This window comes from Heliangelus exortis, chromosome 2 (genome assembly GCF_036169615.1).
Source record: "Heliangelus exortis chromosome 2, bHelExo1.hap1, whole genome shotgun sequence".
NCBI classification, from domain to species: domain Eukaryota; kingdom Metazoa; phylum Chordata; class Aves; order Apodiformes; family Trochilidae; genus Heliangelus; species Heliangelus exortis.
In genome coordinates this window covers 90,345,193-90,372,465 of record NC_092423.1, presented here as the reverse complement: position 1 = coordinate 90,372,465, position 27,273 = coordinate 90,345,193, and the positions used below count along the sequence as shown (strand labels likewise).

The 27,273-nt window shown below is 36.7% G+C and overlaps 1 protein-coding gene across 3 annotated transcripts in view; it reads right to left on the bottom strand.

The window, feature by feature from the left end:
• The window catches only part of ERP44 (endoplasmic reticulum protein 44), a 45,234-nt gene that overhangs the window by 5,416 nt on the left and 12,545 nt on the right, over nt 1-27,273 (bottom strand). For 2 of the 3 annotated variants that reach the window (XM_071736951.1, XM_071736953.1), the window contains exons 2-10: nt 22,542-22,614; nt 20,685-20,724; nt 18,052-18,167; nt 9,767-9,951; nt 8,944-9,059; nt 5,183-5,240; nt 3,744-3,860; nt 1,020-1,131; nt 317-458 (exon numbers count right to left, since the gene is read on the bottom strand). In XM_071736951.1, coding sequence (XP_071593052.1) covers nt 317-458; nt 1,020-1,131; nt 3,744-3,860; nt 5,183-5,240; nt 8,944-9,059; nt 9,767-9,951; nt 18,052-18,167; nt 20,685-20,724; nt 22,542-22,614 — 959 coding nt within the window. The remainder of the gene's footprint in view (nt 1-316; nt 459-1,019; nt 1,132-3,743; nt 3,861-5,182; nt 5,241-8,943; nt 9,060-9,766; nt 9,952-18,051; nt 18,168-20,684; nt 20,725-22,541; nt 22,615-27,273) is intronic. The other variant, XM_071736954.1, reaches the window with a different exon arrangement.

Genomic DNA, 27,273 nt, shown 5'->3' with positions numbered 1-27,273 from the left:
TCTAAAAACTTAATACAAGAATCACTTCTTGCATAAAGCAGTGTAACCTGGTCTAGTGGGAGGTGTCCCTGCCCATGCAGGGGGGTCGGATCTTGATGATCTTTAAGGTCCCTTCCAACCCAAACCATTCTATGATTCTATGAACTCCATTTAAAAAATAGCTTCACACCAATCCATATTGCTTTACAGCTCTGACATTAGATCATACATAGGCAATCTTATCTATCCCAGATTTAATTGCCTCCTCTTGCAATACTGACAAAAGTGTGTCATTTTTTTTGTTCTCAAATCAAAATGCACAAAGAAAAATACTTACAGCAAGTCACTGAAGTCTGGGAAGACATACATGTGCCTAAAGCTGTCAATGGCAATAACAGGGCAGTCTGCTGGAGTCTTCTGGATGTGAAGGAGAGGGTGCCTGAATTTATCACAGTCAGCGTGAAGGAAGTTTATTGTACCTGAAATTTAGGAGCAGACAAAAATCTGTGCTAAGTTTTTATTATTAACTTGAAACCCTAAACACTTCTGTAAGTATCACAAAGGTGGAAGTATTAGAGAGACACAAAGTGCAAAATTTGAAAATAGACTTAAATAACTAACAATATATAACTAAAAGATGATAACTAACTAACTGTATATCTAATGATAACTAGATTTTTAATAACTAAATAGATTTTAATAACTAACGCCACCAAATTAACAGATTTTTCTTAAAGTCTTCTTGGTCACAGTACAAACTGAAATTTTGTTTAATGCCCTCAAAATCACTTAGACAAGGATTTCTGAAATAGATATTTCATGTAAATACATGCAATTTATATACATGTACACATGTAAATATATGCGGATGAGTATCTATGTCAAAAATTTCCAGGAGTCAGTCCTCACTATCAAAAGTACATAAAGCTTCAGACTCAAGAGCTTTAGAAGTAGGATTCTCTTTGGCCTTTGCTTCCACTGAGTTTTTCTGAAAAAAATTATACCAGTAAACCCAAGAAGTAGTAGGAGCCACTACGAACCTTTTTCACTGATTAACTGTCGTGCAACCTCCTGCTGGAATTTCTCTAAACTCTCCAAGTCATCTTTCATGTGGAAAAGTATGAGAAAAGGAAGACCTTCTTCTGTCAGTTCCTGCATAGAAAACAAGTGACAAATCTCATTTCTTAAGGGCACTTAAGTAAGTGATTGCAACAGTCTTCAAATCCAGAAAGATTTGAAGACAGCTGTTTAAGAACAGCTGAAAAAACAGGACAGAAGATGTTAACTGCTGACCTTTCATCTAAGGTGCCCAAGTGATAAAACTCTGTTTCCTTCCTCCGTGTCATATAAAGCACATAAAGAGAAGAAGGGATTTCACTGTCACTGTTTTGGGAAGGGATACACATGTACTGGAATACTTGTTCAAAAGAAATACCCCAATTCCAAGAAAACACATCATCCTCATAGAAACAGCAATAAGGCCTGAGCAGCGTGGTATTAAATGCTACGAAAAGCTGACCACATATTCTAGACTCAGTCCCAGCCTGGTTCATGTAATAATTTGCTGTTCTCTTAGTCTAACACTATGAATGAGTATCTTTGAATTATTCCATTCTAGAAACAAACAAACTCTGGGGAAAAAAAAAACAAAACAAAAAAAAAGCAGAATCTAATGACATAACTGTGTCAGTTATGATCAAGTACCACTGAAGTTCAGTCGTGTAACAGCTGACTGCAAAGATTCTCATTGACTCCAGTGCTCATGACAAAACTCAAGCTTCCCTAACCCAACCACTAAATTGTGTTTGTTCATTCTTTTTACACACATGAAGTTGTCTGGGTCTCAGCCTCCTTGCCTAGCAGGGGATGAGGGATAAGTCTTGTTTCACCCCACTATGATTATGGCTGCGTTTCTCACTTGTTTCAGCAGGTACATTTCCAGAGGGAGAGCTCCCAAGCAGAGGTTGGTTTTCTGGCTTTAGGTTCCCCCCTTGCTTGCAAGCAGATAAAAGGACAACTTCAGTTTCACCTACTGCATAGTTAAAACCCTTATGCAATGGTGTGTTATACTCAACAAGATCAATCATCTCCAAACAAGGTTGTTAGGACACTGGCTTGAAAGCCTTGCTAATTTTGGTCCTAACTGGTTTCTATAAAGTACCTTCCTTTGTTTTTCTGTTCCAGCTTCCACAGAATGTCTTACTGGTTGGGACGTGGCAAGTGGGATAGGGGTTTCATTTGCTTTTAAGTATTCCCTCAAAAGCTACTGTCTTGTGTGTCACTGAGGCTACCAAAAGATTTTTCATTACATCTGAGCTGCCCGCAGTATTTCTGTATGCCTTTGAGAAATCCTTTACCCTTTCAAAAACTCATTAGACATGGTTCACTGTATCCATACAACATAAAAATAAACAGACTGATTACAGGTTAAATGGTGATTATTTTCTGAATGGTAGTACTGATCCCAACAGACTTTCTCATAAAGTACAGGGACTCTCTCTCAAATGGACAATCTTTTCAAGCAAAAGAGCTTGCTTCAGAGTTCAGCTACTGTGTTGACTAAAGCCACAATGATTAACTCTCTTCAGATCAGGCATCTTCCTGGCTAGCATGCCCATGACATTTATCAGATAATGAAAACATTAGGAAAGAAAATGAGGGAAAACCTGCCAGCAGTTTACAGAGGTCAATTTAGATTTTACAATTTAGCTTAAAGATTAAAAATCCTACCACAGACTTTCTTATTTCTACAGTATTCTAGTTCAATAAATACTTAACAGCTACAGCACTTCATCTTTTTACCCTGTAACACTGTGCACTGTGCATTAAGTGTCCATTTAAATACTCTACAATCTCATCAGGAAGTATCTCAGTTTTGGCACATTTATATTTGTTTGGGTACTGTTGCGAGCACTGAAATTTTTACACAAATGCTCCTAGACAAAATGTCACATTGGAATTGCAAATACCTGCCTAAGTAAACAGGATTGAGGGAACAACCAGAAAAAACACAACACAATGTGGTGCAAGTTGACAGTGATGAACTCTGGCTTCTAAGGCTCAGAATCTAATTTTCCACCATGGGAAAAATACACTGAAATCTACCACACACTTCTAAATATGTTAACATGTAGTGTCTTTTACATATTGAGTACCAAATGAAGAATTAAAATTTGTTTAACTATCAGAAGTTTCCAATACAGGTTAGTGGGGCTGACTAGAAGCCATTCTGTGCATTTCACCCTATCCCTCCTTCTGTCACATAACCCAAAGAGCTGTGTGTTTGCCCAGAACAGCAGCATTATATACACTGCAGATTCAGGATAGAAAATTAAGTGTGCAAAGAGAGGATGAATCATGTGACTGATTATTTGGTTTCTAATCCAGCAGACAAAGTGCTGAAATTTGTTACAAACCTCACTAGAGTTTATGGCAGATGCTGTCGCTATGTACAAACAGTCCTTTTGAGATCCTACAAAATTGCTGATTTTCTGAAGACTTTTTCTCCAGTTGGTTGTGGTTTTGTTTTATTTTGTTTTTTTAAGTTACAATATGGAGTTGGAAATAGATGAAAGGAGTAAGTTACAAAGGAAAACAGCAAAGCTTTAAACAAAAATGAGGATAACGATAAGAATAGAAATATTTAAAACAAAACCCCAAATTCTCTTACCAATTACAACTAAAAGAAGAAAGCCAAGGGAAATAGCATATGAAGCTAAAAACATTAAGATACCACAAAAGCAGAATGGCAAAAAGCTTCTTACCTCCCCATTTTCAAAAGTAATTTCTCGAACAAGTGGTACACATTTATCTTGTGTCCATGCATAAATCAAATCAAAATTGGTCAGTGAACCTAAGTACACCATATCTGGAGCATTTTCCTGTTGAAAACAAAAATACAGTAGTTGAGAAACAATAAAAATGACATTGCTACCTACAAAGAACATTACCTACCTGAAGTAAAGTAACAATATCCATATAAATATTGAAAGTCAGTCTTACACCAATATGCAACTCTTGTTCGTGTGACATTTCTCTTAATTATGTAACATAATACAACAGGAAAATAAATATATATGAGCACTTATGCAGTCCACTTCACTTTGTATGTTAACTTAGAAAAGCTTAAAAGAGACTTTGTTTCCAAATTAGGGATGCTCCAAATAAAGGCTATTTAAACTTCTGTTATGTTGAGAAATAGTATCTCAACATTTTAAAAAAAATAATTTAGATTTATACTAAAAACACAGATATTAAACTGCTTCATGTTGATAATTAAAGTCTCACAAAAAAAACCCCAACCCTCCTAATGAATGTGAAACAGGTTTTTCACATATTCCAAAGAGAGAGGAGTAAATAACAGCCTTCCTTGATTTGCTAGTAGTTTGAATGCAGAATTCAGTGCTGCCATCTTTTAATGTAATTACAATTTTGGTTACCATGAACTGAAGCATGACTTTGCAAGCTGTGGCCATGATTAAGCACACCTTAATTCAGAAACACCATGTCAATTAGGTGACATAGTAAATTCTGTGTTTGCAGAAAAAGGTTTGAAAAAGTATCTTCCCCATTAAGTTTTTGTTGGTTTTTTTTTTTTTTTAACAGTAATTTTTTATATATTAGATTTGAGAAAGGAGCAGATTTTCAGATACTATGTTTCTAAAAAGCAATGTTTGTGGATTTTCTTCTGAATTTTTCCATTTACAATGTGTATTAGAGTTTGTTAACATGCACTTAATTTTACTAATTCCTTTTTTTTTTTAATTAAGATAGTATGTCTCAGCCTTTGTGGGCTAAGACACACAAGACAGGCAAGTGACAGTCAAGAGAAATACTTATTAATTGGCACTTGCTTTGAAAAACATGAGGTACACCAGTTGCTGAACTTCAGACTTTTAAGTCTTCTACAGAACACATATACAGGAGTGGACTGTGCTGCTAAGAACCCACCCCACACTTCTGGATGCTGACTTCTAAAATGACAGCTTTAGGTTTTGTGCACTTCATTAGTAATGAGACAGATCTTTTTCACTGACTCAGAAACGCTACTTCCCATAACACTATTTCCTCACACTATTTAGTGATGAAATAAAATTATGATTTGAGATGCAGTAAAATGCTGAGTGATCTGAATATAGTATCCACAAGTTCATATTCACATCTAAGGAGAATAAGCAGAATAAAACACAGAATTCACACTTACCCCTGGTGGCTTGTAGATTACATTGTCTCCGCTAAATCTCTCTGCTTTTGAAATAGCCCTACAACAAACCAACCAGTAAGCATGTCTTGGTACAGACAAACAAAATCACTGAGATACCAAAAATCATACTTTCACTTGCTACCCTAGAACTTAATGTTTCTTCTCCCCTTCAAAATTTGAGAATTCAAATCCTTGATCTTTATGGGAAACTGTGAAGTGACTCCCCAGCAACTTGGCCTGGCTGGATAAGAGGGCATTAAGGGAGTCAGCAAGATGTATACCTTAGAAGTGTGGACTAAAGGCATCAAAGGGCAAATGCTGAGAATGCCAGTACAATTTTGGATAAGAGAACATCACCAAAAATTGTTAATGGATTAATATAATAAATTTTAAAAAATTAAATACCTATTCTTAAGGGAGGAAAGGAAAGAAAGGTGGATTCTTGTTTGCATTTCCTCTTTCTGATCCATTGTTTACACTAGAAATTTACATCTTACCTACCCTGATAAAGAAGCCTTTGAGGTGCTCTACCAGCATGGTCAATGAGAAAACGTAAAGAAAATAAGGCCACACTGCCCATTTTACCCTCAAAAGAGATCTGGAGAGTCACACACAGTTTCTGACCACTGATGATATGGTATCTGTGTACCCAAAGAACACATGCAGTTCCTTCTTGGTATTCAGTGTGGTCACCCTGGTGAGCTCCTCCCTTGCCTCTAATCCTTAATCCCAGTCACAACAGAGAGCCCTGAAAGCTGCTATCTTGTATACCCCCAAAATCATCATCTCTTATTCAAACAAATGGGGAGAGCTCAGCATCCAACACAGGAGATGATAGAAAAAATGTAACAAAAGAAAGTTCTCAACAAAAATAAACCTTTCTAACACTTTCAGACATTGGAATGGGCCTCCTCTCTTTTTCAATGCCTTGCATTGCTGTTCCAATGCAACTCATGTTAGCAAGACAGAACTGACTGACTGCACAAAAGAATAAAATGAACTACCTATTTCTTTTTGTTTTAGGAAAAAAAAAAGCATATCAACCTCTGGGAAACATTAGCTAAGTGTTCCACCTTCCTATAGTATCTTTTTTGTAGACTATTGAGTATTGAGTATAAGCATTGGTGAACACTAATTCAGAGAAACATATGAGGGAACTAAAAAAGAGAAGTAAAAATGTCTGTTTATCTCACTGCAATACAAGGTAAATCTTCCATGGGTCTGAACAATTTAGAGGGCCAAGAAAAAATAAAAGGTAACATAAGGCTTGATTTAACGTATCTATGTTTTATGTCATTTGATCCAACTTATCATTTACAAGATAAAGATACCTTTATCTTGCATAGTGTGCTACACCTGTCAGTATTTGCACCAATTCAGAGAAGTATATTTAAAAATGCATGTTTGTATCCTGGGCATGATGACAGCCTCAATAATGTGAAATCAGACTTTGTGACCATCAGCATCAAGGTAAACCACTCAGATCCCAAACAGTCCTTCACTGAATAATAAGAAAGTGAAGACACAGAAACCACCTGCCCAATCACTTCTTGGTGAATTAACAATGATCTATAATGAAATATATGCTCCAGGGTAAGCCTGTGCTGGAACTCAAAAGGTCCTCTTCTGTGTTCTTCCACTTCAGTAGCTTCAGTTGTGACCAATTTGTTTCAGATAAATAAAGTGGGGACATGAAGTGAAAATCCCAAATGCCTGAAGATACACCTTTTTTAACAACTACCAAAATGGAAACACTTCAGTTTGCATTTCATCTCTTCCTGAAGAAGTAACATAGAAGGTGAACCACACAAATCCCCCTTCCTCTTTGCTTGCTAACATAAAATCCAAACAGTTCCTAGATGTGTCAGTCTTTTCCATGAATTATCTACAGCCTATGCTCTGGCTGAATGCACAAAGCCATTCCCACTCAGTCAGAAGAGTTCAACTGATCAGGGACAGCTCCCCATAAAACATTTTGCTATACTTAATCTGAATTTAAAAAAAATACTGTTACATAGCCAGTATCTCCCTCAGAACTCTTTTCACATATAGTTTTTTAGGATGCTCAAGAGCCAGAGCTGTTCAGAGATGACAACATTTAGTTTCCAAGGTTGCTGTCTGTAAGGCTGCACTTTCAAACACTAACAGCTTCAGGCAAGAAAGGGAATGGGAGTCTGAAGAAGAGAATAATGACAAGCCTGCTGTGCAATCTGTAGAAATAACCAAACCCCATAATATTCCAATGCTTATAGCTTGTATCTAAAGAAGAAAAAGAAAAAAAGAAAACCCAACAGTAACTAACTCAAGAACTGCATCTAACAACCACTGAGTGTTGGGAAAATATTTCTCGTTATACAAAGGTGACAAATATGAAACTGAAAACAAACAGTTTCAAACACCAGAAGATAAAATCTTACAAATATTGTTATCCTACTAACAGTTTTCGAAATAAGGCATTCCTAAAAAGAATGGAAAGTCATATGAGGGCACAAAAAGTAATTTAAAATTCTGGCTTTATAATTCAGATTGACTGCTCTGCAAACAAGCATGGATGCATTCATCAGAAAACTTCTGAGGTAATGACCACTCTTTGGGGATAAGACTGAGAGCCCTACAGACCAGATTTGATGTGATTATTTTCTCACTGTCAAGGCTGCTTGCACAGTCACAGGATACTTAACTGGGAAGTGAAGAAAAGGAAAGCCACATGTACTCCTAGACACTACAAACACTCTCTGTATTTTTGAAACATAATGGAAAAGGCATTAGTGACTGACAGCAAATTTTATTCAAACACAACACATTTTCTGCCTTGATACCTCTTCTCGTTTCTCAGCTACTCTTCACTGCATCCAATTCAAGAAAGGCTTATGGCAACTGCATATGGTATAAAAGCCAGTAAAACCTATGCAAATTCCTGATCCTGCAGCTCTGGGTAGACTACAAACCACTGCATTCACACTAAGGCACAGTCACTTTAAATTGGTTGGTGCTGGCACACTAAACACTGCAGAAAGGCTCTATAATGGCATTTTATTATGCTACTCAAAAAGGGAATCAATCACTCCCAATTTATTCTTCTTCCTCCAGTGAAGATCTTCTAATGTTTTTAAATATTGCTGCAAATCTGTGTAACAAGGAGAAATTTGAATTTCTGTAGGTCGTTCTTCTAGATTGATACTATGTAGCTCATCAATACAATCACCTTTCTTAACTGTGACCAGAACTCACACTAACCAGATCTAGGCACAGAAATCAGGCATTTTGGAACAAGGTTCTCTTCCCTAACATTTAGAGGAAATGAGCAAGCAACTACTTAATTATTCTTTTTAAAAATAAATAAATAAATTAAATCCTCAAAAAAAGAAGGAAAAAACTCTATAAAAATTGCCATATTTTAAAGAAAGAAAATTTAAGAAGTTGAAAAGTTTTTGGACTCTTCCCTACTTGTTCCCCTCTCCCTCTGAAGAAGTAGATTTTGGGGTTTTGTCTTGCATTCCCCCTAAAAATGCCTCAGTGGCATTTAAACTATACTGACAAGGAGTGAAAAAATGAAAAAATCCAAGATGGATTTCACAGAAAGCATTAAGGCTACAAGGAGTTCTCTTCCCCCTCCCTGCAATCTTTCTCTCACAGTGTTCTCATCTATCTCCAGTAATTCCACACAAAGTATTAAAGAAGTCCATTCAATTACATTATATACAACTTTGTAATATAATTCCAACAAAAAAGTCATGCAATTAACAAATGTTAAAACTTACCCAAAGGCAGACAGGAATACACAATCATCATGCAAAATATTTGCTACTCTTTCAAAAGTTCTGTAATTGTCAGAGTCTTTTTGCTCGAAGTATCCAACAATGTGTCTTCTGCTGCGCTGTAAAAATAAAGGTTAATTTTTAACTTACCTCAAATTATAAAAAACTATCATTACTTCCTAAATGATATTAAATACAGATATGCCACTCATTCAATAGTCAATAACTCTGGAAAAGTTCTTTATTTTATGTCTTTTCAGTATTGAGAAGCATCCTTGTGAATATGTTTCTAGTGAGGAAGACCAAAAGTATCTTCTCAAATAAAACATATGATCCTTTTCAAATGATTAAAAGTAATATAAACAATTTGTGGAGTTGTAACAAAATTAATGCCAATGAGAATTATTACATTGCAGTAGTAGTTTGTAATACTGGAAATGATGGGATTTTAAGAGCTCATCAAGTCCAACCCCCCCTGCCAGAGGAGGGTCACACAGGAACACATCCAGGAGGGTTTTGAAAGTCTCAAGAGAAGGAGACTCCACAACCTCCCTGGGCAGCCTGTTCAGTGCTCCCTCACTCTCACAGTGAAAAAGCTTTTCCTTATGTTTACATGGAACCTCCTTTGGTCCAGCTTGCACCCATTGCCCCATGTCCTGTAAAGTGATTCTATGATTCAGTTTTCCACTCAGTTTAAAAAAAACAGTCATAACATTATTAATGGAAAAAACCCAGCAAATATGTATTTCAAATACATTATGTTTCACCAGATCAACATTAAAAATAAAATTAACATATTTAGAAGGATTAAAATTGCAAGACTTACATCCAGGGAACTGATTTCTTCCAAATCTTGGACCTCCCGAATAGGGTTACTTTTCTGCTGCCTGATATAATCTGCTATTGCTGTAACAGATCTCTGGCCCCTGTATTCCCTCTTCATCATCATTCCATTCCGGAAGAGTTTCAGAGTTGGATATTTGCTTATCCTGTATCTCTGAGCTATATCCGCTAAAAAGAAATTAAGAAAATAAAACCAAAACCATACAAATACAGCAGTACACCAAACACGGTATCTTATACATTTATATATATGCATGCAAGTGGAATCTCTGAACCAGTAGTCCTACATCTTTAAATGAGAACTAAAAAACGGCCAAAAAGCCCCAAAACACCATCATAGGGGAGAGAATAGATTGGAGCTTCTGAATTTCTCATACACTCATCTTCATTTTAAGAAATCCTGACCACAATCTGGGATAAGTAAATACTCAGTCAGCTATAGTCACTGAGTACACTTCCTATGAACAACTAGGAAACCAAATTTAAGAGCATGACAAGAGATGAGATAACATGAGAATCTTAAAAGCTTGCCAAATTTCAGTTAATTAATCCACATGAGAAAATTTTATTAAAATAAATCATCCCTTGTTCTTCCTTAAATTCACTATGATTTTTGCCTCAAGTACAGTGCTGGAAATATAAATCGTCATGAATTAAATTTTAGAGAACCTTGTGCAAAACATTTCTTGATGCCTATGTGGGCCATAAAACTGCTGGTACAGTTCTGAGCTGTTCAGTTTTTGAACATCAGGCTTCAGAATGAAGGCAGACACCTCTCTGGTCAACCAGTGTCAGCATACCCCTCACGAGAGTTCTCCATACACATCAATACATGCACAGAGCTTCATACAATAAAGTAACTTGTATCTATGTTCATGTAGCTGTTTTCACCTTTACACAGGTCAGTTATTTATTCGTGGGACTTACGAATGCAAAAGAGGAATAATAAAATGGAAAGAGGTTTTACAGTAAAATTAGAAGAGAAGGAAAGAAGCAAGCTGAGCAGGAGCAATAAAGCCCCATTTCCCATGAATGCATCTCCTGTATGTTCAGTCGCTACTAAGGCAATCATCCAGCTCTTCACTATGCCCCACCCGAGTATTTTAAGTGTCCCTTTGTCCCTCTTTACACACTGATTACTCACTGGGACACAGCAGTTAAGCTCACTTGAGCAGGTAGTTCCCAGCTAAACACTGAGAGGGCAGCTGACACATAACCAGCAAGGGGGTCACGGCACACTGAGCATGACCCAGTAACTTTGAGCTTTTACAGCAACCTTTGCTACACTCAGAAATGGGGTTTGTGCATCTCCAGTATTCAGCAACCATTTTAATCAAAGTTCCTAAGTACTTAATGACTTGGAAAGCTCTTCTCTCAAGTCCAGCAACAAGTTTCGAGTTTTTATGAGGAAGGACTGGAGAAACAAAGTAACCAGATGCACTCCGGATTTTTGGGAACTCAAGACAAAACATTCTTACTGTTACAGAACTCCACTGCAAGAGAACACCAAAACTACAACTTGTCTCACAGCCTGGGTTTTTTACCTTCAGGGTATTTCACAGAAACACAGAACATTAGGGACCTCGAAAGATTATCACCTCCAAGCCCCCTGCCAGTGGGGGGTTATGTCCTATCACTGGACATCACCGAGAAAAGCCTGGCTCCATCCTCCTGGCACTTGCCCTTTACATAATTATAAATATTCATGAGGTCACCCCTCATTCTCCTCCAAGCTGAAGAGCCCCAGCTCCCTCAGCCTTTCCTCATAAGGGAGATGTTCCACTCCCTTCATCATCTTGGTTGCTCTTTCAGTTGTATGAGGATGCGGGGGTTGTGCAATGGGCATTCAGGGTATACCCAAGGTGGAAATTTCAGGAGATTTAAAAAAGTAGTAATAAAATGCCCATTGTCAAGACTGAATTCAAACATTATTTCATGAGTGAGAACTTGCATGCTTTTTACAAATTACACTGAGATTCCATGAATACTGGTATTTGAACTAACAGAGAGATGATGGTCCTACACAAGTAAGTATTTGAAAACCATCTTTTTACAAAATATAAAATGCAAGTACATGAAAAATTGTTTGAATTCATTCAAAAGTCAAATAGAGTAAACCTTAAATGCTTCATTAAACCCTGGCATTTGATACAGGTAGAGTTAGCATAAGCAGAGCAACTACAAAATTATATTCCTTTGAAAATTGGAAATACACAATGCAAATACATGGAATATTATTTGAACTCATTCATAGATTGCATTAGTTATAGTAAATCCTAAATTAAATTTTAAAATATTTCCAGACATTCTCACTGTCCATTTTCTGATTAAAAGATGTATTTGAAACAGGTAAGGGTAACATATCTAAAGATGAAGGAAAAGAAGTGTGTCCCAGCTCTGACTTTACATTTTCTTCAGATACTAAGGTACCCCAAAAAAAACCAAACCTTGAGTATCTTGCACAATGACTCATTACATCACAAGCCTAGTGTCTATGCCACCAGAGCACTCTCACACTGTTTATGATAGGAAGCTACTGACATACTTGATAATCTCCTCCACTTCTACAAATCAGAGATTTCGAGGAGAGCTCCAATAACTGTTGAATTCAGAAAATTCTTTTTCCTCCATTTTGCACCTACATCTCTTGGTACACAACCATTTCTAAATACTCCCAACTATTTCTACTGTATATTCCCCACAGCCTGACAGGAACACCTTCACAGTCACTAAGTCTTCTTCCTTGATGCACTGTATTGGTACCTCCCCTGCACTACTGAAGAGAAAGCAAGACTACCTCTTAAAATTGGCATGAGACAACAGCTTTTATTGCTGTTTTGAAATAAACTGTATTTAACTGGTATTTTTGAAAAAAGCTTTTACATTAAGCCTGACATTTACACTCATGCTTTCTAAGTCACCCACACCAACTGATGAGCAACACTGTCAAAGTCTGATGAGGATCATCTTCTGCATGAGATTCTTCAAGAACTATCATTTGTGACCCATATCTTTATTACATCTCTTGCACTGCAAGCCATTTCTCTGTTGTCTATGCCAAGTGTGTCTTTCTACTCAAATGAACACCAGAATTAATTTTCAGGGGTGTGTGTAAGATTTTGTTGTTTGATTGGTTGGTTGTTTTTTTTTTTTTCCACACGCTACCTAAGCCACAGCTTCAAGCAAGCATGAAGCCCATGACTTGATTCCCAAACTGTGTCAGACTCCACTGTGTCCAAAAAGTTCACCTAGTCTATCACATCATGTCACCAAGACTCTCATTCATTAAAATTAAATAAACAATGAAGAATACATTAAAAAACTGCATCAAGACACACTATACTGAAGTAGGCCCCTGCCCACAATGAAGTTAAGGAAGTCCTTCCCACTGAAGGACCAGCAATATTTACAAGCATCAGGGTACCTCCCCACCATTAACTCAGCCCACTGTCTTAGTCTTCCAGGGTCATAATTTACATCACCACCAAACACTGAGGTTTAAAATCTGCTGGACTGGTTCTCAAAAACCATGTCCACTAGGATTTGAACAATAATGATATATATCCTAAATGCCCACCTCATAATATAAGGCACCACCTGAAAGCAATTCAAATTTCAAACAGAGGACTACAAGAGCCTGAAAAATTACCTGGAAGAAGATCAAAATTCCAAAACTGAAACCCCATAAAAAGTAACTTCTGAAAATATCCACAATGTCCCCTTTTTTTTAAGGAAGGTCTTCATGTTGTCTAAGGAAGAGCTAGCACAAACCCAGGCTACTGTGTTTCTGATTTTATTTTTACATCAGTTACAGGAGTTGCACAGCTACATATACAGCTTGAATTTACTGAATCTAACACTAATCTTTTCGTGTAAAATCATCTTAACTCTTCCTCACCCTTGTACAGTACCTTGCATCTCAAAGGTAACTAAGTCCTTTGGCTATATATTTGAAGATGGAACTACCAGATAAGCATTCTGCTTGCTCACTTGAGATCAATCGTATCTTCTGAAGTCCCTCAGGCTACCTGCCAGGGCAAGCCACAGATGAGAAGTGAAATCTGTCTTTGATAGGTAGCTTTTTTTACTTCCTATTCTTGAAGCTTGTTTCTCTCAATTTTAGTTCACCTAAAAAGGCCTTTTTTGCCTACTACTTTGCTAGATACATCACTGCATTCACCTCACTGTTAAGCAGTTCATAATACACCATTAATCCTCCCCAGTTAAACTATTCCTCTTGTGGCACTTGCACACAATTGTAACACCTGGGAATATGCACAGGAAGCAGAATTAGGAAGGAATTCCAGAGACCATCTGAACTAGACTTTTTTACCTTAACAACTGAGATACTGGTAACTTTTATGTTGGACCAAACCAGGTATATGAAAAGCAATCAATGTTCTACATCAAACTCAGCTACTAAGAAGCTGGGAAACAGCAAATCCAGACCACCTTCTGCTGCAAAGGAGCATTCACAACAGCCATGCCTGCTCTTAGCAGGGCCTCATCAGTAGGCATCACATAACCTTTTCTGACAGACTAGCAAAATGGCTCTCCTGAGGAGAGCTATCAACAATGTCTCCAAATCACTTCCACTTTCCCTTTTATCCAAAGATAACTCTTCCAGACCACTATTATTTTTCCAGGCAAAGTGGCGAGAATGAATCTTCACGCTTGCTTACAGTTTCATTTTTTTACTGTTTATTTATTTCGGGTTCATTTATGAACCTCCAAATTTGTCAGTAATTTTGCTTACCAAAGGCACAGCAGCAATACAATCTAAGTAACTCTCTGCAGACTACTATTAGCCCATGTAGCAGGAAGAATGGCCAGACCCAGAGAGATCAGCAGCTCACTGTACTGAACGAGAGTACCACCCGTGAATGTTTTGAAAGAAAGAACAAGAGCCCCCTAAACAGTCTGTCTAGCAAAGCACCTCTCACCACCCCACCCGAGGGAAGTTTGTTTCTCTTTGGAAGCACAAAGATGTATACAAACCAGCCATTATTTTTTATTTTTTAACTCGGACTCAAAGGCAATAATGATGCAGTAGAATTAAACCCCCAATATATACTTATGTTTATAATAATTTTGTACCACGACTCCTAATATCAAATTAATAAGAACTGTTCAAAATACAAATTATCCTCCAGAAACACAAGTTGTATATTGTAATATTCACTCCCTCCACAAGCGAGCAAAAAAGGTCAGCCCTTCTTAATAATGCATATGCAGAAATATCTGTAATTTTACACAGAAGATCACTTTTACTAGGTTCTACACTGAGAAGAGAGATGCATATTTTTTAATTAAGTGAACTACTTAATCGAACATAGCAAAACCAAACATTTTAGCAGTAAACAGTGCAGGAGAACTTAGACATTTCTAAGTCATAAAAGGATGAGGTCTTGGAAACTGTAAGAGTACGTTCTTCAACTACCTTCTTCAACAGATTTACCTTTAGTGTATATTCCACACCAGCTGTTGCCTGACAACTTCAGCATTTCAGTTATAAATATCTTCCACGATATTATAAACTGGTGTAAAATATAATATACACAGTGGCTTAATAGAGTGTTAGTATTTAGATTTTGTATAGAATCACATTGGGGCCTATCACTTTCCAGAAAACATCTTTATATTGGCTATAAAAGCAGACAGAATGATGGTTTTGTCATTAAGCATCAAACATTTGGCAGTGCATCAATAATTCTCTTTAATTTGCTTTACCCTCAGAAGCTGGTGTGAGCTGTTGGGCCCTGCGGTGTGCTTCAATAATAGTGCATTAAATGGAAAGTATCTATGCCTGGCTGACCATTCTGAAAGCTGTTTGAGTGGCCTGAAATCAGCTATTTGGATTCCCTACAGAGTCTTGGCTTCAAAAAGAAGCAGATCATTTGTAATGCAAATAATTCACCATCTCAAGAACACCATCCTAACAGTGAACCACTAGTGGCATAATATCTGCAGGTATTACAAACATCAAAATACTGGTATAAACCTTTTAGTGTTATATATATATATATACACACACACACACACACATATATATATATATAAAAGCACATACAAAAACACAAAGGTAAAACATGGAAGAAAGTAACATTCTTGATTCCAACATTCAGCAAACTACTACAGCAAGCTGGATAATATCCCAATGTTACCCTTTTTACTAAAAAGCTGCTGTTATAAAAATTAATGTTGAAATATTTAAAATTTTAGGACATGCCAAATTATTGTGTGCCATGAAATGTACCATTGCTTACAACCCAGCAAACAAACCCTAGAAACCAGGAATGACATATAAAGCTTAGGTATTTTCATGCAAAAAGGCAATATAAACCAGTGGAAAAGACTTGGTCTGTCATTATGACTTGATTTTTAATTCTCATTTTAAAGCTTCTGCAGCAAAAGTCATTCTCATCTGCTTCTTAAATTAAGGACACAGAGTACAGAGAACTCTTGGTATTCCAGCAACAAAAAGAAAGACCAAAGCTCTTGGCTCCCTCTTAGCCCACTTAACCTATTCCCAGGGGAAGGAAGACAATGCCTGCTGCTGTTCCAGCTCCTCTGATGGGCTCAACTCCCTAAGCATATAAGGAGATTAAGCAATAAGTTTCTAGAGTGTTTCAAATACTTGGGAAAAAAAAAAAAAAAAAAAAAAAGAAAAAGGCTTTCTCAGGCACATAACTTCCTGTACAAGAAGATCTTATGGTTAAACACTGGGCAGCCAGCAGCCCAAAGACACTCTGATTTACTGAAGTAACTACAGGTGTACAGGTGCAGCAAATAAGGGCTTCAATCGTTCATGTAAACTTTAATAAATCTTAACAACCAAGGCTGATTTTACTAGTCTTTTTTGAGAACTTTACAGAAGCCTCTCAGTAGCTTGACTCAATTAAAAGATCAACCAAGCAGACTGCTAAAACACTGAGTCAAGACACATTTATTAAGGAAAACAAATTCCTGTAAAGTGGAAGTGTGAATGTCCTTAATTCCTCCACCCCCCAGCTGATTTAAATTAATGTGAGAAACAATCACTGATGAAAGTGATAGAATATATAGAAAAGTATATGCAAAAGTAATTTTAAGTATGTAGAGTGAGTGGTTTAATAAGCTGATATAAACCAAATCAGACTGTTTGCTGCAACTGTATTTACTTTATACAACTGCAAACATCAGGGACAGTTTATTTGTGTAGATCCCACAGTAGATCACTGAACAAAAAAGACAGTTTACTTGAAAACTGACTTTTAAGGATGGCAAATCTGAATACTTCATGCTATGCTTTTGGTTAAGATCTCCCAAACACACACCAAACAGATGGATGACTGGAAGCAGAAGAGTGTGATAAAAGAAAGAAGCTGAAAATGCAGTTAAATATTTGAGATCTACAAAGGTATTCCAGATCCAAGAAAACCAATAACAAAACAAACCAACTCCCCCCCCCCCACACAAATCCTTGGGAATCAGAAGCTATTGTAAAGAAACAATGCCTGCAAATGTTGTTATTCCAGAAGAATATAACAGAAAAGTTGACCTTATACTTTAAAAAGCACTTAAAAATCTCAGTACCATACAGCTGTCTTTCCATGACAGAAGATGTTCCTTACATTTTACTTGTTGCGGGATAAAAAGCAAGTTAGTTAATACCAGCAAAAAATGAGAAAATTTTGGCATCCAATTTTATTGTATTTCTGGGTGGGGGGAGAACCCAAATTCAGCAAAGCAGAAAAGCTCTGATCCCTTCCTGACTGTGCAAAAGTCAACTTACAGTCCACTAGGACTCCTAGTTGGAGAGAAGACCTGAGCAGAACATCATCTTGATGCTGACAATGGAGGGTTACCCCTCTCTTTCCTTGGCTGTGAAGACCTGCACTGTTTGTAGTACTACAGCTTCTTTGACCACTTTAGAGATACATATATATTTATATATATATTTATATATATAAAGCTCCTATCACCATATTGATAAACATTCTTTGGAACCACTCTGACAACTCAATAGATAAATGCAGCTTTTATCCCCATTAAATGACACAGACTGATTGGATATATTTATATGTTTATGGATGCAATGACAAAGCAACACTAGAAATTGCCCTAACAAATTTGGAAGAACAGATTTGACTGATGTATACAAGCAATGCTGTCTGGGCTAAATGATGGGGAAGGTCCAACTGCACTTCAGACTGCTGACCAGTATATCCTTAAATACATTGAGTATGGCAAGATAGTACAGAAAAACCTAAATCAGAATTTACTTACAGTGCTGATCACAGTCTACTCTAGCAAACACCACCTGATTTTTATCTGGATACTCCTCCTTTATTACATTAGAAGCTTCCTCAAAAATAGGATGTAGCATTTGGCTGAAGCGGCACCTGTGGACAGAATAAAAACCCTTTTAACTTCAAAATATTAGTCTGAAATATATTAATCTACATGAATATCTACTTGCAATGTTCCCAGTAACTGACTGGGCAAAAATAGGTTCTTGAATAGTAAAGCTAGTAAAAACAATAATTTGAATAATTTAGGTGGGAAAAACTAGTAAAAACAATAACTTGAATAATTTAGGTGGGAAAAAAAAAAACACCTTTAAAAAACCATATATTTCAAGATCCTAAAATTTCAGTGTACTAAATTTACTCTTCATAGGCTTGCTTTCCTTGGTTATCTTTAATAAAATCTTTTGAAGTAGTCTATGACCCAGTATTGAGATCAAAAACTGAGAATAATAATCTTAAATTTATTTTTTTTTAAAGTCTGCCTTTATAGCATAATGCTATACAGAACAGGTAAGAGATTAAACCTAGTTTCTTACTTAGCTAGTTACTTTGTTGTACTACTCATTATAAAGAAAGATATTTCAAACAAATAGCTTACTTAGTAAATGAATGCAATGTCTCTGAAGAAAAAAATCCATTGGTTTAAATGTGCCTACTATCACTTTAGTCTGTGGTAGCAAACTAGCAGATGCAGACCAATTGAACATAAAAATTGTCTAAAAACTAGAGGGACATATTAAGATGATTATACCTATTTAGATTGATCTAATGTATATCTTTATGCAGAGTTTAAGGGAAGGCATAAAACCATTGAGAACTTCGTTATATATGAAAAGATGAAGTATTAACTTTTCAAAACCACTTTTAAATAAGAATAAAAATTAGACTGCTACCGTTTGAATGAATTATCAGTAAAGGCACAGTGTAAATCTTTTAAGAAAAACTGCATCTTCAGTTTCAAGGCCATACAGATCCTTAGACTTAGACATATAGTGTGATGTGAAAGGCATCAGAACTCGAATCACCTACACGACTTTTGCACCTTAAGGGCTATGTTTTACATTCACAAAGCAAAACAACAGGGAGATAAATCTTTCAAGTGTAGCACTTGGGGATATATTATAAAGTTGAAATTGTAAAGCTATTTATAGCCAGGATTAGTTTGATCAGGGAAGACAAAATTATTTCTTTTTCAGACCTAATTTTTTTATATTAATTTGCATGTTATACTTTTCTCTGAATACTTTCCTGGTTTCTTTGTTAGATTCCTTTTCCAATATTAATGGTGAGGCACAACAGAACGTTTAAAATTACTTCTTACACAAAAAGGGGTACGATCATGGAATCACTGAATGGTTTGGGTTGGAAGGGACCTTTAAGATCATCCAGTTCCAATCCTCTTGCCACAGACAGGGACACCTCCTGCCAGACCAGGTTGCTCAAGGCCCCATCCAACCTGGCCTTGAACACTTCCAGGGAGGGGGCAGCCACAGCTTTCCTGGGCAACCTGTGCCAGTGTCTCACCACCCTCACAGGAAAGAATTTCTTCCTAATGTCTAGCCTAAATCTCCCCTCTTCAAGTTTAAACCATTGCCCCACATCCTCTCACTGTGCATCCATACAAAAAGTCCAATCCCAGCTTTTTCCTAGGTCCCCTTCCTGTACTGGAAAGCTGCTATCAAAGGTCACCTCAGAGCCTCCTCTTCTCCAGGCTGAACAACCCCAAGTTCCTCAGCCTGGCTTCATATGGGTGGTGCTCCATTCCTCTGATCATTTTAGTGGCTCTCCTCTGCACACAGTCAAGGAGCTCCATGTCCTTCCTGTGTTGGGGACTCCAGAACCAGACACCCTACTCCAGGTAGGATCTCACGAGAGCAGAGTGAAGTAGAGGGGGAGAATCACTTCCCTTGCCCATCTGGATACACTTCTTTCGATACAGCCCAGGATGCAGTTGGCTTTCTGGGCTGCAAGATGATGCTTATGATGCAGAAATGATACTTAAATTTACTCTAATGATTTTGTATGCAATTTGGGTTTCGTTTTCTGTAATATAATTTCAAGCACACACTTCCCTCTAAGTATGTCTTTCACAATGTCTAACTAATCTGTCCCCAAATTCTTTCCTTTTCCAGCTGCTCAGATTTCATCCTTTGATTATAATTTCTCTATTTCTCCACTGGGAAAGTTTTCCAGATTAAAGAGATGGATTTGATTTTTAGTGCTATTTCAAGCCTTTTTCTAGAATATATGCGGGACCAAGACAGAAGAAAACTGAAAAACTGAGTATTTTGGAATATTCTATATTAAGGAGCAAAAAGTTATTGAAATCTATCTTGCTAAGAGGAGGGAAATAAAAATAATATTCCATTTCATAGTATGTTATTGCATACTACTGTATAAGCCTTTTTCCTCTGGTGGGAGCTCTGAATGAAACACAGTATTGCAGATCATAATAAAACAGTAATCAGGACATTAAAAAAACAGGAAAGTTCAGGAAAGAACTGATTTGAAAGCAACATGCCACTGTATCTTCAATTAGAAAACTACAGTCAAATGTGACAGTTTTCAAAACACAAGTTTAAACATAGAAAAAAAAACTCATATACTTACCAATCAGCATAAAAATTAACTAAAGCAACATCTGCATTGTCTGAGAGGAAAGAAGAAAGAACCCAAAGTCACACTGTGAGACAAATGTCTTTGTTCTTTTATCTGACATTATAAGAACATGCATAAAAACTATAAAAGCAAGTATTTCTAGATTATTCATCATACAACTTAGTCTGATTGCTAGAAAATTGCTAGGATAAATCTTATCTGAAATACAATCTATAACAAATGGGAAAGTGATGAAAGAGGCCTTCAGTAAAGTATTTTATTGAATTTATTGATATATTAGATACTAAAAATTTCAATATTTAAAAGTATTAAAACACAAAAGAAGTAAGTGATGCATGAGTAATTCTGGATCTAAAATTAAGGCAAAGCCAGCAGCTGTACTGTAGTATACCTTTTAGACAGAATCTAGAACATTAATAATTGTTAAAAAAGAGTAAAGAAGCTGAAATATGAAGTATTTAGTTTAGAAAAATAACCAACATGCAATCTGCTTGTGCAGTTTTTTCCAGTCAGTCTCCTTACCTGCCCCCTTTGCTAAGAAGGTAAAAGGTAGTAGAGCAATCTTCAGTCCCCAAAAAAGAAAAATGCTACAGGACACTCAAAAAACCTGATGTAATACTACAGGGAGGTAGTGAATACTACATGATGAGGTAGTGAAATAATGCTACTATACATTATTTTTCACATACCAAAAAAAAAAAAAAAACCTGTAAAATACATCAAAACTAAAAAACTTACTCAAAAAGACATTGTGATCTTTACCTAATATGAAGATCAATTTACAGCATAGCTGTTATTAGCAGTAATGGCCTAGACAACAAAAAACCCCTTGAAATAAATACTATAGAACTATAGAATATCAGCTACAGCTTTATAAAACGAATGTTAGTAGACTGATCTGCACTACTGACAAAGTTACAAGTGAAGATTAACAAGTTGAGAGCATGGAAAGGACCACAAGCTAGAAGAGATGACTCTTGAGAAGGTTGGAAAAAAAAATAGTTTTGATTAAAATGATGATTTTCATCATCAGGAAGGAATGCTAGTGGTGGACAGGAAATTAACAGAGATATTAAGGGTTACTTCCGAAGGCACAAAGTATTTCTTAAAAGTAACAGGATAAATTTAGAAGTACTTTCACTTGACATATTCACACTTATGAAAAACATTTTTAAAAAGGATTCTGTATTTTCCACTGTATAAAAGGTATTCACAAATGAGACCTTATGTCACCTAATCATACATTTCATACACAAAGCCATCCTGTAGTAGGCAGATTCTAGATCGGATCTAAATAAAAGAATCAAGATTTTTTTTTTCCTGAATATATTTCAAACAATGTTATAACCTTTTTCCTGTTAATACAACAAGATACAGGCAAATGGCCTACTTTTCATATGAAAAGGTTTCAGTCAAGGAAAACATATCTGCGTAATTTATGGGTCTCCTTTCTATGAGCCAGCAGAATCAGGACCTGAGGAAAAACACAGCTGAACAAGCAAGATACTTAAAGCTCATCATGATGGGTTTCAGTTGGTGCTATTTTTTGGCAACTTTTAAAATCGGCTTTTGACAGGTTTTGGTTATGTAAACAAGCATTCCCATCTGCAAACAAGGTATCTGGTATTTTTCTTAGACACTTCAAATCCTCACTGAGATGACAATAAAGTTACTTGCTACAGTGATACCTTAGTTCAGTTCATGTTGATCACAGGCACTGAACATTCTATGACAACTGCAACTCATATTTTCAAAGCTAAGGTATGCATATTCATTTAATAACATTGCAAGATTCACACAGATAAGTGACTGCAGCCATACAAAGAAAAGAATATTTATGGTACTCACTTAAAATGTCATCTATATTTCCACTATCTAGACTTGTTATTTCACTTCTTGTTGGATTAAAAAGCCAAGACACCTAAAAAGAGAAAGCAAACCAGTAAGGTATGTAAAGTTTCAGCAATAAGGTAGCAACATACTTATGATTTTGGAGTTCAAAAGCTGGGGAAGAACAGTAAAACAATTGTAATTCAGTCAACTGATTTCAGATGACAGCAGTACTACAAATATGCAAGTAAACCTTATTTACAGATATACTTTAAAAGAAAAAAAGGCTCTCTCTTCATATGATTCTCTATTATATGGGTAGAAACATCAGAAGTTTTGCACCTTTCAGAATAACATCTATTCATAAATTCACTCTAAAGAAAGAAATAAACCCTCCATTTTAACCAATCCTAACCAATCTCTCACAGCTCAGAAGCACCCAGAGATAAGTAATTCCTTCTGTTCCTGTACAGAGTTTCTCAGTCAGTAAAGCTTTCAATTGACTCAATCTCTACTGCTGTTTAAAAAAACAGTTTCAGTACATATAACTTATCTAGTTACAGGGGTTTTTCAATGTATTCCTGTACTTTTTGTTGACACTGCTTCATTCCCAGTACCTGACTGGAACATCAGATTATAAAAACTGAGACCCCATGTCAGACTGGTCATTTAATTACAAAGCAACACACACATTCCTCTTAATGAAACTATCACAGTGATATGCAGTTTTATGGAAGAGCACTCTCATCCTCACTGCAACAGGTCCAGTTCTTTTATCCCAAAAAATAAAAGGGAAAACAGATCTAGAGTTGCTGGCCTATCCCGGGTGAGAGAGATACCAGTGAGTTATGATATGGTTTTGGTTTGAGAGAGGCAAGTGCAAGCTTCTGAGCAGGACAATTCAAATTTTGGTCTGGGATGTGAACATTTCCATCCTGAGCAACCTGGTCAGAAAGTCAGCACTTCTCTAAGCAGGACCAGGGCTCAAATCAGACACTCTACTGAGATGCCTTCCAGCCTCATTCTTTATTATTCTATGGTTTAATTCATAGTTGCCTCAATTCAGCTGACAAAAGATAGCAAGAAAGGAAAAGGAAGGTTTTCAGTGGAGAGCTGGCAGGAATGCACAGGTCAAGGAGCCAGGTAGACTCTACGGATTCCCAATGACACCTGAAGAACTGGTCCTCACACAGATGTGGTGCCGTGTGACATACACACTATCAGTGTTCCAGGAGTTTTAGTTAATGCCTTGCAGCTGCAAAGAAAATCTCTAGCCTACAGCTAGAGACAGAGCCGACAGATGCTTTTACCAAAGACACCAATGAAAAATATAGCTGCAAACATAACCCAAAATAATGCCACACAGAACAGCCATATGTAAGGATCCAGTGATAGAAGGATCTCAGTATTTATGGAAGACCCTGAGACCTATCCTGGACATACACCAGAAGCCCTATCCTGGACATACACCAGAACCATGACTAGAAGCAGCAAGACCCCCAGGCACAGTCATCTTTGACACTGGTTACAATTTGTCAAAAGACTAATTGGATGTCAGACATGAAGTCTCCTAACATTTTTTGCAAATGTGTGTCAAAAATTTGCCTCTCAAAAGTATTAGCTATTAGCATTCATTAAGATTAGCTTCAAAAATTGTGAAAGATTTCTGCAGCAAGACTCTGTCATAGCTCACCAGCTATCACTGTAAATGGCATGCAGGTGAGGTTTGGAGCAATACTTTTCAATTCTTTCTGATTTACGGATCACTAAACAGTTTTCACTGAAGATATCAATTATTTCCTATCTCCCATATAGAGGCTGCTGGGTAGCATGTACAGTCTGAAAACACCAGCTCCTGTAATACAAGATCTGTACCAGTGCTTCTCAGTTTGTCATTTCAGAAGACACTTAGATGCAAGCCCAAGATCTGTGGAGGAGTTTGCAGAGCCTTCCTGTGGCACCTAAACTGCTGACACAAATGTCTAGGCTGTAGCTTTAAGATTACTGTATAGAAACAAAACTAATAGCTGAGCTCTAAGGTCCACAGCTGAAACCAACAGTGTTAACAACTTAGTTTGACAAAAAATACCCGATTAAGCAAGCTATGCAATGCACAAGTTGTGGTGGGCCAGTATTGAGGAAGTTCCTTTGAAGATGCTGGGGTTGCTGACTCCTGAGCAGTAGGAAGAGATGACCTTGTCCTCAGTCTTTTCAGAAAGAAGCTATACATATATGGACCCTGGTCCACAACAGTCAGATTATCCCTAGATGAGCGACAGCTGATGGCAACCACCAGTGCAGACACCTCCCCATCACCTCCTGGGTGGTGCCTGGGATGACAACTTCTGTGGTATTGCTATGGGAAGGTGCAGGTAATAGTAGGAAAGTTTGCAGTAATGGGTCAGGTAAGCATGTGAATGAGGTGATGTGGGTATTGTTGGTACACACATGTTGTTATTCTGCAAGTGTTAGGTCAGGTCTCACTTTGGTACAATTGAGGAAGTAGTTGTGATTAACAACAGCAGTTATGCTGCAATAATGCTGCAAACTCTTTTAAGTTCAAAGGCTTCAGCTGCCCTTCAAGGTCTTAAGAACCTCTGATTGTTCCCTTGAGCACAGTTTCTTATCCTGACTGCAGTGTTGAACAATGCTTGTTTTCCCAGAAAACCCACACTAACCTCAAGAAAGCAGGAGCTTTATAGGTGCTGCACACAGCTGTGTCAGCATTCATACTCTGAAAGAATTTCAGCACTGTATTTTCTAATAGGTTTACAGCTGAAACACAAATCTTATCTAATACAATAAATTACATAAATTAAATATAACATTGACAAGCATATTATTTGCAATCAGGAAATGGGCTATGTTATTTCTTCAGCAGATACACAGATCAGGAACTGCAGTTTCTTTTGTAGATTGCTACAATACACAGTAACTCGCAAAGCAAATATTTAACTGCAATACAAAGCACAGGGCTTACTGTGTTCTGCAACCAGTAAGTTGCAGAAAAAGCATATTAAAGGTAATACTTCTTTACAGCATGAATAAAATTTTTGATTGCTTTCTTAACTCTTATTGTGGAAATATGTGGTGCAAGCTGCATGTACTGAAACAAAGACTCAAAACATCCTCATATATTGAACGTGAAAATAAAATTAAGCTGTATATTCTATTGGCCCTTTATATTAAAAAGTAGTGGAAAAATACTGAGACCAAGAATGTCTTTCCCCAAAAGGTTGCATAAAACCCGAGACAACAAATATTTTTTCCACTAGAACTATGAAAAATTATATTTTGTCAAAATTTATTCATAGTCACGTTCTTAAACATTTTATACTGACTAAATAACAGTGTGTGCCAAAACTCTCATAATAAGTAGGTAGACTCAAGGAAAAAAAACAAAACAAAACAAAAAAACCACCATTCCTTGAAGAAATGTCAATAAATATGCAAAACTCACTTCAACTGAGGCTTTCATAAAGGTATAATGCCCGTAAGGAAGAAAACACAACCTTTTGACCCACTAATCCTGCTGTCCCATGAGATGCAAGAGAGTTTGATATCACTAGTATTAGTAATGAACATGAAGGAATACATACTTTAATTTAAATTGCTAAGAAGCTATACTGTTTCAATAATATCTTCTGACCTTTGATGAGGTGTGGGCTTGACACCCACAGGCAGAAAACAAGACTTTTTTTAGGAAGTCTTTAATGTCAGCTACACACCGTCTAGAAAATAGGTAAGGAACATATATTCTGAAAAACATACTGGCTAAAAAAAAGCCTTCAGAATTATTTTACTTTTAAATGCAAACTTTGCATTCTACTGGCCTACAAGAGGAGGATAACATGGATGGCTGTTCACATTTGTAACTGGAGAAAAAAAAACCATACCACATGATGTGACAAGATAGCTACAAACCCTCTGAAGAAAGCATCTTGCAAAAATAATTCAAAATGGAAACTGGCTATGTAAACACACCAGAAAATAACTCAGGTTGCTGTCTTGATATTGGATAAAATTAACTAAGTTCTTAAGTGCTTAAACTACTGAAATCTGAATGTAAAACTAAGTAGTTACTATAGAATAGGACTTAAAAAAATAAAGACATGGTAGCATATTAAAATACTAAACATTTGAGTGTGAAACTGCACAAGTGTGTTTATAACTTACCCCACTAGCAGTACAGAAAAATGACAAAACAAATGAATGCACAAAGATTTACACACTTACAGAATGCACTGCTGAAGGGAAAAAGTCGGGAACTGAACTATGCATTCACAAAGGTAAAATTTAGCTCTTCTGGGAAACAGGAAGATAAGGAGATGGAACATCTGTATTTTAACTCAGTAACAGTGTCAAACAAAGCAGGAATATATCAATTCATATTTCTGGAATTTTCTGAAGATAACACTGCTCAGGTTTTTTTATTGGGAAGGATAATTAGTACAAAAATCCTAGAACTTCTTATCCAGTTTTGACCCTCACGTGAAGAGTGTAAATGACTTCACCACTTTGGCCAGGAACCAGTACTAGTTGCTTCTGATAAGTAAAATGACTTTTTTTCTGATTTTTTCTCTAACGAAAGACTTCAAAGCACTGCCCTAGAGACAACTTCATCCTCCTCTGACACATGGCACAAAGCAAGCAGCCTTAAACAAAACAACACCTGGACAAAACCAGGTGCCCCAACAGCAGAACTCTTCCAGGCTTCATAGCCCTTTTCTAAAGAGGAAATAAAAGTACA